Source organism: Megalops cyprinoides, chromosome 11 (assembly GCF_013368585.1).
Source record: "Megalops cyprinoides isolate fMegCyp1 chromosome 11, fMegCyp1.pri, whole genome shotgun sequence".
Classification (NCBI taxonomy): domain Eukaryota; kingdom Metazoa; phylum Chordata; class Actinopteri; order Elopiformes; family Megalopidae; genus Megalops; species Megalops cyprinoides.
In genome coordinates, this window is record NC_050593.1 from 24,141,967 (window position 1) to 24,157,669 (window position 15,703).

Genomic DNA, 15,703 nt, shown 5'->3' on the forward strand with positions numbered 1-15,703 from the left:
CAATCGTCCAATTGATTTGTCATTAATTAGGGGTTGATAAATATATTCATTAGAAACTTTGGATGATTGTTTCTTTCTTGGCTTGTTGCCAGTCTCCATAAAAAAACTTAAAATTGATACAAAATGATTGATAGCGAATGAGTTCATTACATTATTGTTTTGACAATAATGTTCAGTATAATTTTGTCAAAACAATAATGTACTAAACAAGCTTTTCTTCTGCCTCCCATCACACACACACACACACACACACACACACACACACACACACACACACACACACACACACACACCACCACCACCACCGCCTCCCACTCCCAACACATACACACTTTCCACATTCAAGAAACTAGCGAAGAATCAACACTTGCAAAGGGGCGGGCTTATGGAACAATAGTCACTGTACTGTCCCTCATGGCTGAGGTTTGTCAGCTAACAGAGTGAAGGGCACTTGCATGGGATATAGAGTAGGTGTCGAAATTAATGGTTGAATTAAAAAAAGGTTTAATTTATTGTTCATGTACATGTAATTACTGACGTCAAGGTGAGTACTGTCTTTTTAATTTAGGTTTCACTTAGATTTAATTCACCTAATAAGACAAACCATCACATTCGCATGTTCATTTTGTCCATTTCTATTTCTCACTGGTAACAGTTTGTTGTTGTTAAAAATAGATCCATGATAGTTAATGTTACCTTACCGGAAGGAACTGCTGAGGTGTAATGGCTTAGCATGTAGGCAAATATCTCTGTTACAGCCATAAAACCTACTGTTTAAATCGTGTGTTTGATTTTTCATTGGGGTGTAACAAAGGGGGGATTAACTTTAAGCTACTGATTATACTGTTTGTGATTTTTGTGAGCCATGCGCGGTTCATTATTCATGAGTAGTTTGATGGCAGTTTCAACATGTGGTTAAGCAACTCCATTTCTATTCACATTTGGTTATTTAGCCATTTAGCGGACTGTTCGCCATGAAGCAAAATGTTCTGTTTTCTGTTCATTTCATCTGAGATGTGAAATGAGTGAAGAAATGTCTTTAGAAATTTGGAAATGGTCTGAAGTGAGCAATCAACTGCACATGTTTAAAGCTGAGGAACCGGTGCTGGCTCAGTAAATGTGCTGGATAAAGGGAAGAGAGCCTTTCACTTTTACTGTAAGATATTTTCCATCTGCTTTGCTAAAACATGGGGAAAGTACAGCAGGTCTGGTAATGCTATGAGCAGCTTTGCTGGTTATTACATAAGCACATTCAGTGCAAAAAACTATTCTTATGTGAGCTAGTATTGCTACAGTTATGTCCATATACATGGAGTGCATAAAAACGGGTGCTGTTTGCCAGACAACAGGGAAATGCAAGCCAGCATGTTCCTATGGTGCATTTTTCGATTCACTACTTTTTGGTAACAGCCATGAAACCATTCTTGTCAGTGGGAAGTCCCCTGCTATCTCAAACCCCCGCTGCTACTCTCTGGCGCACACATTACACATGAGCACACCCACACACACGTCTGATGTCCCTTCATTTCCACAAACTCGGTGAATCATTTTCTCTCTAAGTATTAGACAATGTGAGGTATAAATATATACGTGTAGTGAGTCTCCCTCTAGTGCTCACTACAGAGATCTTATATGTCTCTCCTTGCAAGATTGGTTGAGTTTGGCAGGAAATTTAAGACAATCCTAATTCAGGTCAAAACAAATCACTTTTGTGAATTTTAGCAGTTCCTTCTGAAATATGTCCTATTATGAATCACTTCATGAAATAACTTATAAATGAAGAAGCTAATGTAGTTCATAGTTTCAGCTCCCTCTGTTTATAATTTAAGGATCACTGATATTGATATTCTACAACAGAGCTCTAATAATACTGTAAGTTTTTTTTTAACCAGTCTGGTGTGTACTGGTCCAATAACATGCAGTTTGCAAATTATAAGGGAATTTAGAGGGAGTAACCCATGGGTAACACCTAATGATTCCATTTTATGTCCCAAAATTAGAGGGATTCACCTCAAATTCATACATTCATACCCTGTCAGTCGTCAGGTTACCCGTCAACTGTTACCCTATCCTAGATATGGCCTGTTGTTGTGCAGCTCTCATTCACACTCTACAAGACCAATTTTATGACTGCCACATTCTTTTAAAAATGTTTTAACATATTGTTTTTTTTTAATTAATTTCAAAGTTTTAATTTCTTTTTAGAAAAAGATGTTTTGTCTTTATGAAAATCCTGATGTTGAGCAGTCTTTTGTATGTTTGGCCAACTGGTTGATCTGAGTCTTCCCCATTTTTGTGATTGTATTGAAAATAATAAGCAACAAATCTAAAAATAATTACAAATCAAAAGATATAATCATAACTAAAATAAAATGTACAAATGTTGATTATTTTCTCTCAGTTCTTAACTTGATGTTTACTGTAATAAAAAAATGTATTTTTACCACAAATTTTAAAAAGAAGACAATTCAGCTATCTCACGAATATTTTAAAATCCTTACACCATCAGTCATCTCAAGAAGTACAAGAAAGCTGTGTCACCAGACTAGCAAACACTATGCAAAGCTGGCAGTTCAGGGCATTTACACTGTACTATTATTGATGCGTAGAAAATAGCTACAGTGGAATAAAAACAAATCATCTCAAGGCTCTACAGTAGACCACAGGCTAATACATAGCACTGATCTAAGATCTAGAGAACTTAAAGTCATTACAGTAGATACCAGCTCAATATGGAAGTTTTATGCTGCTATTTCCGTGTTTTATCATTGCTGTTATTTAAAGACACTTGACAGTATTTCCATTTACTGTTTACTACCATTTATAGTATGACGCTTTATGTATGAAGCTAATGGTAGATTTATTGAATGAGAATGGTAATGATCCAGTTGTCCATATATTTTGATTATGGCCTTTTGCTTCCAGTATAATAGAATGGGTTTAACAGTGAGAGCATTCTACCACTCAAGGAGCTACATGACTAAGAGGACTCAATCAAAAAGCACTGGGTTTATAGAGATCTTGCCTTTAATATGTGAGGATGACGACTCTTCAATAGTCTCTTCTAATGTTTTCTTGTTTTGTTTTTATTTATTTTTAAGCAGTGATAAGCAACAGAGCACCACTTCATAAGCATGCATCAAACAGAGAACACCTCCATCAGCAACAGTTTGTCCAACAGCACTCTGGAGATGGTTGGCAGTCCCATCCTCACTTTGGCCTTGCCTGTAATTTACCTGCTGGTCTTCATGTTCAGCACACCTTGTAACCTAATTTCCCTCTGGCTCCTCTGCTGCCACACCAAGCACAAAAACCCCACCATCATTTTTGCCATCAACCTCGCCCTCACAGACCTCCTGTACAGCATCTTCCTCCCCTTCCAGATCGCCTACCACTTCCGTGGCAACGACTGGCCCTTTGGCGACGCCATGTGCAGTGTCGTCACAGTCATCTTCTACGGCAACATGCACTGCTCCATCCTGACCACCTGCGCCATCAGCTTGGAGCGCTACTGGGGCATCGTCCGGCCGCTGCGCACCAAGCACTGGAGGACCGGCGCGAAAGCCGCCCTCTGCTGCCTGCTGATCTGGGTCTGCGTGCTGGTCGTTCACATATCCCTGCTCTACAACAGGCTCACCTTCAGGGTGTCTCAGCTCAACGTCACCACCTGCTTCGACATCATCCCCAAGTCCGTCTTCCCCGATAGGATCATGGGTTATGTGTACTTTGGTGCAGTGCTCCTCCTCTTTTTCGTCCTTCCCCTCTTTGTGCTGGTCGGTTGCTACACCGTCATTATCTGGAAGCTCCATGCGTCCCGTGACCTGGACACACCTCAGCGGGCCAAGAGACAGACTATGCTCCTCATCGTGGTTGTGGTACTCTGTTTCCTCTGCTGCTACCTGCCTAACATCGTGCTCCAGTTCCTCCATATGGTCTACGTATCCAGAGGCAAGAGCCTCTATATCTATTACAAGCTCTCCCTGGGCCTCAACAGCCTCAACTCATGCTTTGACCCCTTCATTTACTACTTTGCGTCCAGGGAGTTCCGGCAGAAGTTTCGCTCAAAGCTCTTTTGCACTGCTAGTGAGCATGAGGAGACAACATCCTCTGAGCTGGCGAACCTCTCTAAAGGAGCTTCAACCGAGACCGGCAATCTGCCGAAAAAATAGACAGCAAAGAGCCATGGCGGTTACGGAGAAACAGGAACAGATACAGATACGGGTCACATTCATTGGAACCGTCAGAGTGTGTGAGAGGTCAAGACTGGAAAAAAAAGGTGCTTCCCAGAGCTGAAGACCGCAGTTTTCAAGGAGGGCATCAAGGGATCAGCTCAGCACTGGAGCTGGTTGTCATTACACATGGATGATTGTCTCTGAAGCAAACATGATGGACCTCATTCAGTATTAACCTTGGAGAACTGTGTTGCACATGTCATGTGAATTGTCTTTTTTTACACATTCTGTTATCTTTCACTCTCACTTTTTTTAGGTCAATGGACACTGTTCTCATGTCTGAATGCAGACACCAGTGGTGCATTGCCACACTGAAACTAACGTGGATGTGGTGACAGATGTCTACAGCCTCACCCTTTCAGCCAGATGAAGCTCTCCATGACAACATACTATGAGTCAGCGCCCAACTGTTCTCAGATTCTGACACCACAAATGAAGACAGGGATTTTTCCACCCTGGCAGGATGTTTTTCATGTAAAAAATGAGAGAAATAACAGAAACTTGTCATAGATCATTAAAAGAGTTAAAGTTCTGGATGGCACTTTAAGGAAATATGGGAAACTGCAAGCTGACATGTTAAGGCATAGCTGCCCTGGATTATGGTGTTTATGTACCAGGCCACTCCTCTAAATGACTCACTCCCACTGAGGCACGGTAAAAGCAGAACTTTTACAATAAATGTTCATGTTCAATCACATCAATGTTCCCAGGAAATGCAGTTATTTTAATGTATTCTTCAGAGTGATTCTATCTGTGCAAGATCTTTTTACATATATTATTTCGGCACCTGCTTTTGTTCCTGTTGTAATATGTTTTTATAAATGTTTGCAACTTTTTAAATAATAAAAACTTATTAATTGCAACTCAGATTACATGCACAATAGTTTTTGGTGTATAGTGTCAGGGCTCCGCCCTCCTAGCTGTGGTGTTTCTGTTTTTCCCTGTCCATGTGCTTTTGTTTTTCCTTGTGTTCCAGCCCCGCCCCGCTCCCCGCCTGGTCCCCGCCCACCTGATTGCCCCATTACCTTCACCTGCCTGCCTGCTCACCTGCATCCCATCTCCTCATCAGCCCAGCCCTATTTCTACCCTGCTTGTTCCTGTCTTGTTTGCCAGTTCGTCTCAGCGTTTTCGTACCTGTTTCGTTCCCGCAGTTTTTTGGATTTCTGTATTCTCCGTGCCTGACTCTGCCTGCCCTTCGTCTTCGTTTCCTGCCTGCCGTTTTGTCCCTTTGCCTGATTGTTTGCCTGCCCGGTTCCTGATCCTGCCTGCTTCTGTTACTGACCCTGTTTTTGTCCACGGACTGCCTTCCGGTTTTCGACCCTGCCTGCTTTTGGTTTCGCTACTTTCCTGCCGTCATTAATAATCCCGCCTGCAACCTGAAGCTCTCTTGGTCTGCGACTGAGTCCCTGCCTGAGTCCTTACATATAGTGATAACATTTTCTGTATTACTACACATTTTAGTTGGTTAATTGTGCTTTTAAATTATGGCATACTCAACTATAGATAAAGCTTTCATTCTCTCTCTTACATGTAAAAAAAGGGAGGAACCCTGACTGCAATCCACAGTCTTCAGAGAATGCAGTTGGTTTCTCACAAAGAAAATCTTGATTTTGGAATATCAACTCTCTGTGTGTCATAGTGTTTTAAGTCTTGCCCTGGTAATTGGCCTTTCTGAATCTGATAAGTCAGCCAAGGCTTAATTGTTGGCATTGATTTTTCACTGAAGCCACGGTACACATTCATCAGTGTAACTGTCTCTCAATAATAGCCCATGTTCACTTTCACTCACGGCAAGAGGAACAACACTTTCCCCCACCAACATGGAGATCGCAGATAAACAATGCTGTATGACTTCTAAACTCATGACCCCTGGTTGAGAAATCTCCGGTCTCCAACTGCGCCAGACCCACCATGTGTCTCCCAGTGATGAAGTCACAGGACCTTCAAGACACCTATAAATAAAACTCAATAACACCTTTCACCCGTTCAGACCTGAGCTGGCGTGTCTGATGCCTCCCTCATGAGGTCTCCACAAACCCGGATGTGGAGGCAGAGGCGCTGACGTGAACAGGGGCATGCTTTGGACAGTTGGTATCCACTGAGGCGTGTCCGGGTGAAATCACTCAATTAAACCCGAGTCGAGACAAGGGCTGGTGCGACTCTGGCAATGAATGTTGCTGTCTGACATGATCAAAAGTGAAAGCTGGAGCAGTGGGTGGGGTTGAATTGGTTACTGTGGCTTTCTCTCTTTCCCCACATCTCCACCCTTCCCTTTGCAAAGTGAACCGCTGCAGATACTCATACTTGCCAGTGGACTGTTATACAAAACCGCTCAGCCTCATCCAGCTCAGTCTGAATCTTGCAGATAGACCTGTCCATTACCAGACTTCAGATACACTACAGAATTCTGCGGAATACATCAGGGGAGTACAGATCTACCCCCGCTGTGCTGTCTGTATTACCTGTTTACTTTTATCTTGAGTTTGTAGATAGGCGCATCAAGTGTTAGATCATTGTAAGCAACAGGCACGCACACTCATGCATGGAATGTATACATAATCCAATCATCTAAAGCAAGGTATACTATGTATACATCTACTGTATCTAGTGTCAAGACCTCACTATCAAAAACAAGTTGCCTACAGGTTGTTTGTAAGCTAAATCTGAATTTCCACATGTTTAACTCTTGTGGGATGAGTTGTTTCCTGTTATGTTCACGGATGTTCTCATTTCCCCTTTTAAAAAGTTACAATGAAGGTAATAGGCCAATCAAAATAAGACATGTCCGTATTTTACAGTGCAATGAAGCTGCGCATTGAATACCATGTTCTGGGTCCATAGGACATGGGCTGATCTATTAAGTAGCGTGAAGCAGTAATGTCATGTCAGTTAAGTTAAGTAAATGTCAGTTACAGTTTTTTACAATCGCTAACATACTTTTGTCCAATCTGTAGTCACATTTTCAAAACTCTAAACACAATTAGCACAACATCCGTCTGTTTTGGACCATACCATTAACACAATTCATGTTGTTTTCACAGAATATGCAGTCAATAAACAAATCTCTAAAATTCTTAAATTTTCCTTACACACAAGCTTACCCAATACCAAAATTATGGATCTTTCTTGTCTTATTTAGAAATGCTTACACACAGCATGCTGGAAATGAAAAACCTTAAATATAGTATAAAGCCTACACTTCTGCAACAACAGCAGCTCAAAAGCTACATTGAAACAGCTGATAAGCATTTTTGAATGAACAGATCATTGAAACATTGAGAAATAGCTGATTTAAGTTGCGTAAAATAGACCAACCACAGCTGATTCCAATCTCAATCGGAGGCATAGCCAGGTGTTGAAGTTTTTTCAATTACATGGACATATACAGTAAAAAGGGGACTTTTTGGATTGATTTAGTTCAATGTGGATACAGAATAACACAGAGGAGCAGAGAGAGAAAAAATAATATCTGGACAAGGCAGATGACTAGTTGGACAAGGGAGAGGAAGAGGACCAGGGAGAGGAGTAGCTGGACCAGGACAAGGGAGAAGGAGAGGTAGGGGAGAGGAGTAAGAAATGGATTTCATATTGTCTATGGAATGCAGGTAGAACTGAAACATGAAAAGTAATGCAGTTTTTTTAATGCCATCAACTGTTAGTATGTTGAAAGTCGTTGTGCTATGATTGACTATATGTTCCTCTTGGATAGAAAACATGTGCCAGTGTTTTGAAAGAATGATTTGATAGTCGGGTTTGCCGTGTTTTGATAGAGTTAGTGTATGTACAGAAAGTTTTTTTGCATTTTGAAAGGTAGAGTTGGCGTTTAATGAACAAAATGTAGTTTTGAGCAGAAAATTAACTATTTGGCTAATTGTGTGATGTAGGTGTGTTGCTGTGTTAAGTATCTGAAGTATAGGTCAACGCTTGTTAGCAATGGTAAAAAACTGTAAGTAAATGATTATCACTTACAACTGCATAACGTGAAAGCTATGCAGGTAATTTGCAAGTAATCAAATAAAATTTTAATTGTTGAGTGGCATCATAGAAACATGTTGAACCTGTGGGTGTCTTAATAAATTTTGCAGAATGCCCACTAACAAAAAATTCAGTAATAGGATTTCAGTAGTGCCTCCATACAGACATGCACATTAGTACTGCAACATCTTATTTGTTGATCTGTATTTTTTAAAGAACAGACATACTTCTGCTGAAGGTCCTGCTCTTATTGACTGCTTTTAACTGCCACATCTGTGGGATACGAAGGTGCCTCGGTGACGTTCTTCCCCCTTTGCTAACCGACAAATACTGAAAAACAGCGATTCGTTTCCTGATCCGCCAGTCACACAGAGTGGCAGCACGCATGCTTTCCCTGGAGCAGTCAGCCCCTGACCCCCTGTGAAGGTGCACATGCTTTCACTGAGGTGAGTACTCTGGCTTTCTTTTATCCTTTGATGGCAGCGAGAGCATGCAATGCTTTTTGGTCATTCCCTGCAGCATGTGAAGCAAATTAAAACAAACACACTCGCACTAAGTATTCAGGGTGAGCAGCTGCTGTTACTCAGGTATGACAGTTTTTAGTGATGTTCTGTTTACTTTGAACACTTACCCAGTGCACTGGTGGTGCACTTACAGCTTACGGTGATCCTCTTTTGTAATTCAGCAAAATAACTGGAAAGTAATTTGTTTATGCACATCTGAGACAAGACTACCGTTTTGACTTGGATATTCAGATTAACAGTTTTAGCAGTGCTAAACAAAAATACTTGGCGTATTAAATATATAAAATGATTTAAAAGGGACCATTCGGGTGCCGTCAGCATATCTACTGTTTATGCTTTTTGAGTGGGGTGAATGCCATACTTACATGGTTCTGAGGAGCATCTCACATGGCACACAATGCAGTTTGAATGGTAAAATGGTGGTATGAAAACACAAGTCAATCTCTCATTTCAATCTTGACTGTGAGTGTAATACACCAGGCAACAACCAATATGAGCTGTAAGCTTGCACCACTTTCAGAGAGGGTTCCCTTACTAACAGACACACAGGAGCTGTGAGTGAAAACCATCTGTGTCTGAAGTGTGTCAGATCCGTGTTGGTCAGTCAAACTGAAAAAGAAAAGCTACAATTCAGCCATTTCTTGTACCCTTTACTGTGAGAAAAGACTGTGAGAGAACCAAGAGTAAGAACAAGAAAAAGAAGATTCAGTGAGATGCAATGATTCAGTAAAAAGTAGAGCAGTAGTATTGAAACTGGTCTACGTGTGGCTGCTGCATTTGGTTTCATGTTTTTTCCACGCTATTTTTTTTTAAATAACAGATAATAAAAGGCAATTGTGCTGAAAGAGGAAGTTTAGTTTGCAGCTGAAAGCATATCGTATGACATAACTATCCAAAACCGTGACCTATGTTTGACCATGCAGAGAAACTAGAATTGTGTTACCAAGCCAAGTTTTCTCAATTCTCAAAACAATGATCTTAGTTAAAATGCATCCTGTTTGAGCAGTGTGTGAGGAGTTGCTCACTTGCTGCAGTTTGTGTGTGCACGTGTGCGTGTGTGTGTGTGTGTGTTTGTGCCTGCGCGCGTGTGTGTGTGTCTGTGTGCGTGTGTGTGCATGTGTGTGTGAAACACCAAGTGATAAGCAAGGTGACGTTGTTCCTGTACTGGTGTTCCTGTTGTTGCATGCCCAATGTAAGAAGGCTCTGCCCTTGCGTGCCGACCCAGGCGACCGCAGCACTGTGCGGTTTCAAGTGACATCGTTCACGAAGGTGAAGGAAATACGGGTGGTTCTCTTCTCAGCCCGATTAACCATTATTCATAGCTTAGCTCAGCTGTAGCATTGCACCCAAGAACCTCAGAAAACAGGTGGCTCACCTTCTAGACATCCTTCATCTCAGAAGGGAGCAGAACATTATATATCTTTATAAATATTTAACAATTCATTTTGCATCATGCCCATATATATATATATGGCATATAACCTCAATTATAATCACAGCATACTGTATGTATAGTATGAATAGTATTGTATGTATAATTAATAAAAAAAATACAACACTGCATAAATTTTAAAATATTTCAAGGTAACTTTCAATGGTCCATGGGTAGGGACAAAGTCATTATCAAGTCTACGCCAAAGTGTCACCCTTAGCACTAGCAAATTACTCCTCCAACCGAGAGCCAGTTCTAACTGTAGCTGCATCTGAGAATGTGCTGTATATCACAGCTGTGGTTGAGTACTGTGAACAGCACTGTAACTGCCATCAGTCAAAGCTGGCTCATGTCCTAACTGCTCCATTCCCTGTCTATGTAGGAAGGCCAATGTACTGAACCACCCTTATCATTGGAAAGGGTGGCAGTTTACCACAAAACAAAAAGTGTTCATAAGGCAGCCAACTGTGAAAAAGGAAGTGCTGTCATGGGAAACAAGTACTCCAAACACAGTGCCTGATCTGTTTACACATATGTGTGTGGTTTACGATCTCATTTCAATACCTCCAGCAAGTTGTTTCCACTCTGAGTCACTCGTGATCCCACCGTCCAGCCAAGCCGTCTGTCTGTTGACCCTCTCTTTTCTTATTTCAAAGATTGTGAGGTATATATGTAAGTGTAGGTGTAGAAATACCTCCAAGGCACTGACACAGGAATGGTTTCACCCTATTCCATGTGTTTTGGCTGGGGTTGACTGAAGATGATCCTGTATTTGATACTGGGGACAGAAGTCAGCTGAAGCCAGAGGCACATACAGATGGTATGTGTGAAACTGCGACAGACAATTCAAGGCCAACTGTTCAGCATAACGAAGGGAAAGGCAGTGCTTAATGTGCTACCCACCCTCTCCTCTACAGTGGCGAGGTGATGATGTCTGACAGGCTGTCTCAGTGTAAGATAACAACAATATACCCTCATCTGTTCATGTGTTTAAATGCCGCAGACCTGGTCTGTTCTCACTTGATGGAAATGGTACAGCAAAAGGGTGACAGTAGGAAGTTTTGGGGACCTGATCAGGTTTGTGGGTGTAACAGAATTGTGTTTTGTTCTGGTTTCTTTGCTCAGCCTCCGTGCCACCACGCATCTTCAGCATATAAATGCATGAACGGAACTATGTGCAGAGCATTTGAGACCAACTGCAGACAATGCCGCAAGAAAAAAAATTGCACCACCTGTTTCAACTTCACAATGAGTACTACAGTGGAAAACTGCATATTGTAGAGCATTGTCTCGGGATGTCTCTTATTTCACTACTAAAAAGATCTTTGTAAAATGAACCTTGTGAATAGAGATTAGGACATATAGTACACAGACACACATACACACACCTTTTCCATGTCTGTTTTTAGAAGTGAAACAAATAAAAAGGAAAGTCACCAACTAATTTTGAGAGTTTAATTCGGACTCCACAAGCAGTAGTAATACATACTGAATTATCTAGTAAATCTCTCACTCACAGTTATAACATCAACTGTCCTGAATGCTTGGCACCATCAATCATCTGCATTGATCAATCATAGAGCTCACTGATAACAAACCACCTCTCAGGGGCTGGGTGCCCAGGGTAGCTGCATTGAAATGTCTCTCTCCAAATCTACCCGATTAGGACGTGCTTAGCAGGACACGTAAGATTTCAGTGGGGAAAGATCAATGCCATAAGTGTGGCCATACCCTGTAGATTTTCGGGTTCTCACCTCATTATTGCCCACCAGTCATGAGGAAAACGTCCAGTCATAAAGGCATGTTTTCTCAATTGACATATACAATGACAGTCAATGATAAAAGGACTCTAAATAATTTGCAAAGAAAGAAAGCTGAAATGTCAATATCTAGAAGTTTATGTCTGGGAGATGTTTAACTGAGATTTCCTGCTTTCTCTCAAAACGCTCGTCTTGTATTTGCAACAGACTGAATAAATTCCGTGAGTATTACTTTAAAAAGGATTTTTTTTTTTTTTGTGTAAACTTTGGTGAAACCCAGAATTGCCAAGCTTCTACATGGTGCTCTTTTGATTTCATAAAATGCATTCACAGAAATTAATCAAGCATTTTTTCCCACCTAAAATTACTCAGAGACAGCTCTGCAATTAGTGCTGCAAGTACTCAGAACACTTATTCACTGACTACCACAATGGAAAATCCCTGCTTTAAATCACATATAGAGACCGGTACTGAAATTACACTGATTTACCATAAATGTACGTTCTGATCTCCTTGCACTGAGTCAGATAGATCAACCTTTGGCACAGATGAAGTTGCTATGCTTGCACTGTGTGATGGTAGAAGATCTGCCCCAGCATCAGTTCGCCAACCCACTGTCTCTTTCAGACTGCCAGCTCGCACCACCCCTGCGACCTACAGACAGACACTTTCACAGCTTGGCATTTCTCTTTCTTTTTTCCTGTATTTTTTCAGTTTTGCAGAGCACACTTAATGTTGTTAGATTCATTTCACCTCAGCATTAAAATCAGGTAAGAGAAATAAGATAAATTTAAGTGTTTCTCTCCTTTGTGGTATTATTGTTGACTTTGGATTTTGAGAACAATGAGAAGCACTTAAATCACAAAGGAGAGTATCGTGTTTTGCTTTACATGACAGAATGACATGTGACAAAAAAATTGGGTAAGAATCTTATGAAAGTCTTAAAACAGGAAGCTAAGATAAAATCACAAGATAATGCCATTTTGCATGGTGCTCCATGCGTGACAATGTTTTTCTTATTGGGACCCTCTTCTCTGTAACCGTGTGCATTTAAGAAGTGAGGTGTTGGCAAACTGACATCAAAGTACTTTGCTTCTTCACATATAGTTGTTGAAACCATGTCATTTCAAGTGCAAGTTTCCTGTCAAATACTGAGTACTAGTATCTATCAACAACTGGCTTGCAATACATCTCATCTTCCTTAATAATGTAATTACATATCGGAAAAATCCAAGATTAGCATTTTTTTTTTTTTTTTTGGGGGGGGGGGGGGGGGGGTACTGTTTTGTTGATGAAAGACTATATGGTTTTTGTTTCCATGTAATACATGTGTAGTCATTTCACACACCAGGACTGAGCTGGCACTCTACAAATCAACAAGTGTCAATTGAGTTTTTATTATTGAGTTATATTGAGGTTTGCAAGTCGGAGGGTTCACACTGCTTACTAAAAATGTTCAGTTGCACACAAACTGAATGTCATTAACAATTTTCAGTTTAGACACATCGTAATGGCGAGGCATGGGAATATTGGTAACAACACAAGTAACAGACAATTTTACAACGTGCAGGTTTAATCAAGTGGTAGATCAGATACATGGTTTCTATTTCTTTTTTTGCTCAGTGATATTTCTCTGTGCTGAATCTTCTCTACTTTTCTCTCCTTGTGCCTCCAGATTGTACGTGGAACTGTGTCAGTATGAATGGGACCTTGAACGGCACTCAGCTTGACAACGCCACCCTGGCCATGTTCAAGGACAACACGACCAGTTATGTTGTCGCTGCAGTGTATATCATCATCTTCTTGATCAACGTTCCAGGCAACAGCATTTCTCTGTGGTTGCTGTTGTTCCGCACCTTCCCCAAAACCCCTTCCATCATCTTCATGATCAACCTGACCCTCACTGACCTGGCTGTAGGCTCTGCCCTGCCCTTTCAGATCATCTACCAACTCAATGGCTACAACTGGACCTGCGGGCCCACGATGTGCAGCTTCATGACGGTTCTGTTTTATGCCAACATGTACTGCTCCATCCTCACCATGACTGCAATCAGCGTTGACCGCTACCTGGGCATAGTGCAGCCCATACATTTCAAAGTGATGAGGGGGAGGAAGGAGTGCGCAGTGATTGGCTGTATTTTCATGTGGGCCATTGTCCTAAGTGCGCTTTTCCCACTGGAGGGCACCGACCTGACCTATGAGGTGAAGGATCTTAATATAACCACCTGTTTTGACGTCCTTAAGAAAGACATGCTTCCGGACATCACACATTGGGCTATCTTCCTCTTCACCTTGTCTTTTGTCCTCTTCCTCGTCCCCTTCATCGTGACAGTGATCTGTTACGTTAGCATCATCCGCGAGCTGGTCAGGACAAGCAAAAGCCACCAAAAGGGAACAGCTCTGCGTCTTGCCTTCATTGTGCTCTTTGTTTTTATCATTTGTTTTGCACCCAACAACATAATCCTTATAGCCCATGCAGTGAGGAGGCTGTTCTATAACAAGTCCCTGTACATGGCCTACAAGCTGTCCCTCTCTCTCAGCTGTGTCAACAGCTGCCTGGATCCCTTTATCTACTATTTTGCCTCCAAAGAATTTCGTCGAAAGCTGAGGCGGATGCTAAATCTCAGAAGCACCAGCAGCACGGAGGTTCACGAGACAGAACACCGCAGAGACAGCATGTTCTCAGCCCAATCGGCAAACAGCCCCACAGAAGCTGAAGATGCCAGAGCCCCCATTTCTACAAATAATGAGTCCAATCTATAGTGCATTTTAAGAGGTCTTTGGTAAACTTGCAAGCTGTGATGAAAAAAAAGGTGATGTGATTTTACCCGATGACAGCATCAACTGCGATCTGTGAGATTATCAAGGTTGTAAGTATTGCCAGCTTGATGTTGATGTTGAGTGCATTATTATTCACTGTTTTCAAGAATAGCAATGTTTGGTCCACAAGCCCATGTATTTAATCTTTAGATTTTAGATTTAGAATATGAAAGTTCTTATAGCTGTTTCTGCTTAATAAAAAATAGGGCATTATCTTGGCTGGGTCGTGACTTTTGGTGCCGTAGATGGTCATTTGAGCTCTGACCATTTACATGCCAGTATTCCATCTGAAGGTGAGGATATTCACCCTCATCATCCAAAAGGACTTCAGAAACACTGTTTTTATTTATGTAAATGTACTGTAGTCCTTTGATTTGTTTCAAATTATGGAATGCGCACAAGTTGACAATTACTGTTTTTAACAATCATGAGAGTCAATGAGAAATGTATGTTCTTCTTCCACCTTCCAACTGAAATTTGTTGACTTCACTTCATTGAAATAAATGAAAAATAAGACTACTGCCCATTAACTATGCATATGAATAATCAGGCATGTCATTATTTTTCAATCAGCTCAGGGGTGACAGGTCTCTTAAGAGACCTTCACGCTCACATACCTGCTTTTCTAACCATTCCTTATTTTTAAAACAATTTCAATCCTTTTTTCCTCATTTCTTAAAGAATGTGGTTATATTTGAACATAACTGAAATGATACACACTTTGTTTGGGTTTGAGGGGATCAGTGAGTGAATTAATATCACTCAATGTTCCCCTTGGTTGAATTTAGCATTTGTGTAGCAATAATAAGGCAATTATTTCTATACTATTATGTGTGCTATATGGTCCGTCTGTGCTTTTATTATAAAATTGGCCGTGACTCCAATCTATTGTACAGCAAGTTATGCAAAAGTAAAAATAAGTGTCATATTAGTGGTTTCACGTGTAACAAGATTGGATAA

The 15,703-nt window shown here is 41.0% G+C and overlaps 2 protein-coding genes across 3 annotated transcripts; both read left to right on the top strand.

Annotated features, from left to right (window-relative positions):
- Positions 1 to 3,134: 3,134 nt before the first annotated feature.
- LOC118785367 (P2Y purinoceptor 8-like) lies at positions 3,135 to 4,169 on the top strand. Its single transcript, XM_036539984.1, has one exon. The coding sequence runs from the start codon at positions 3,135 to 3,137 to the stop codon at positions 4,167 to 4,169; it is 1,035 nt and encodes a 344-aa protein (XP_036395877.1).
- A 4,418-nt stretch (positions 4,170 to 8,587) lies between these two features.
- Positions 8,588 to 14,871, top strand: LOC118786153 (P2Y purinoceptor 8-like). Of its 2 annotated transcripts, none has more exons than XM_036541221.1 (2): positions 8,588 to 8,653; positions 13,599 to 14,871. In XM_036541221.1, exon 2 carries the CDS (start codon positions 13,622 to 13,624, stop codon positions 14,684 to 14,686), a length of 1,065 nt encoding a protein of 354 aa, XP_036397114.1. In that variant the 5' UTR covers positions 8,588 to 8,653; positions 13,599 to 13,621; the 3' UTR covers positions 14,687 to 14,871. The 2 variants fall into 2 exon arrangements, with proteins under 2 accessions (XP_036397114.1, XP_036397115.1); XM_036541222.1 differs by lacking the exon at positions 8,588 to 8,653 and adding an exon at positions 12,649 to 12,693.
- The last annotated feature ends 832 nt before the right edge of the window (positions 14,872 to 15,703 follow it).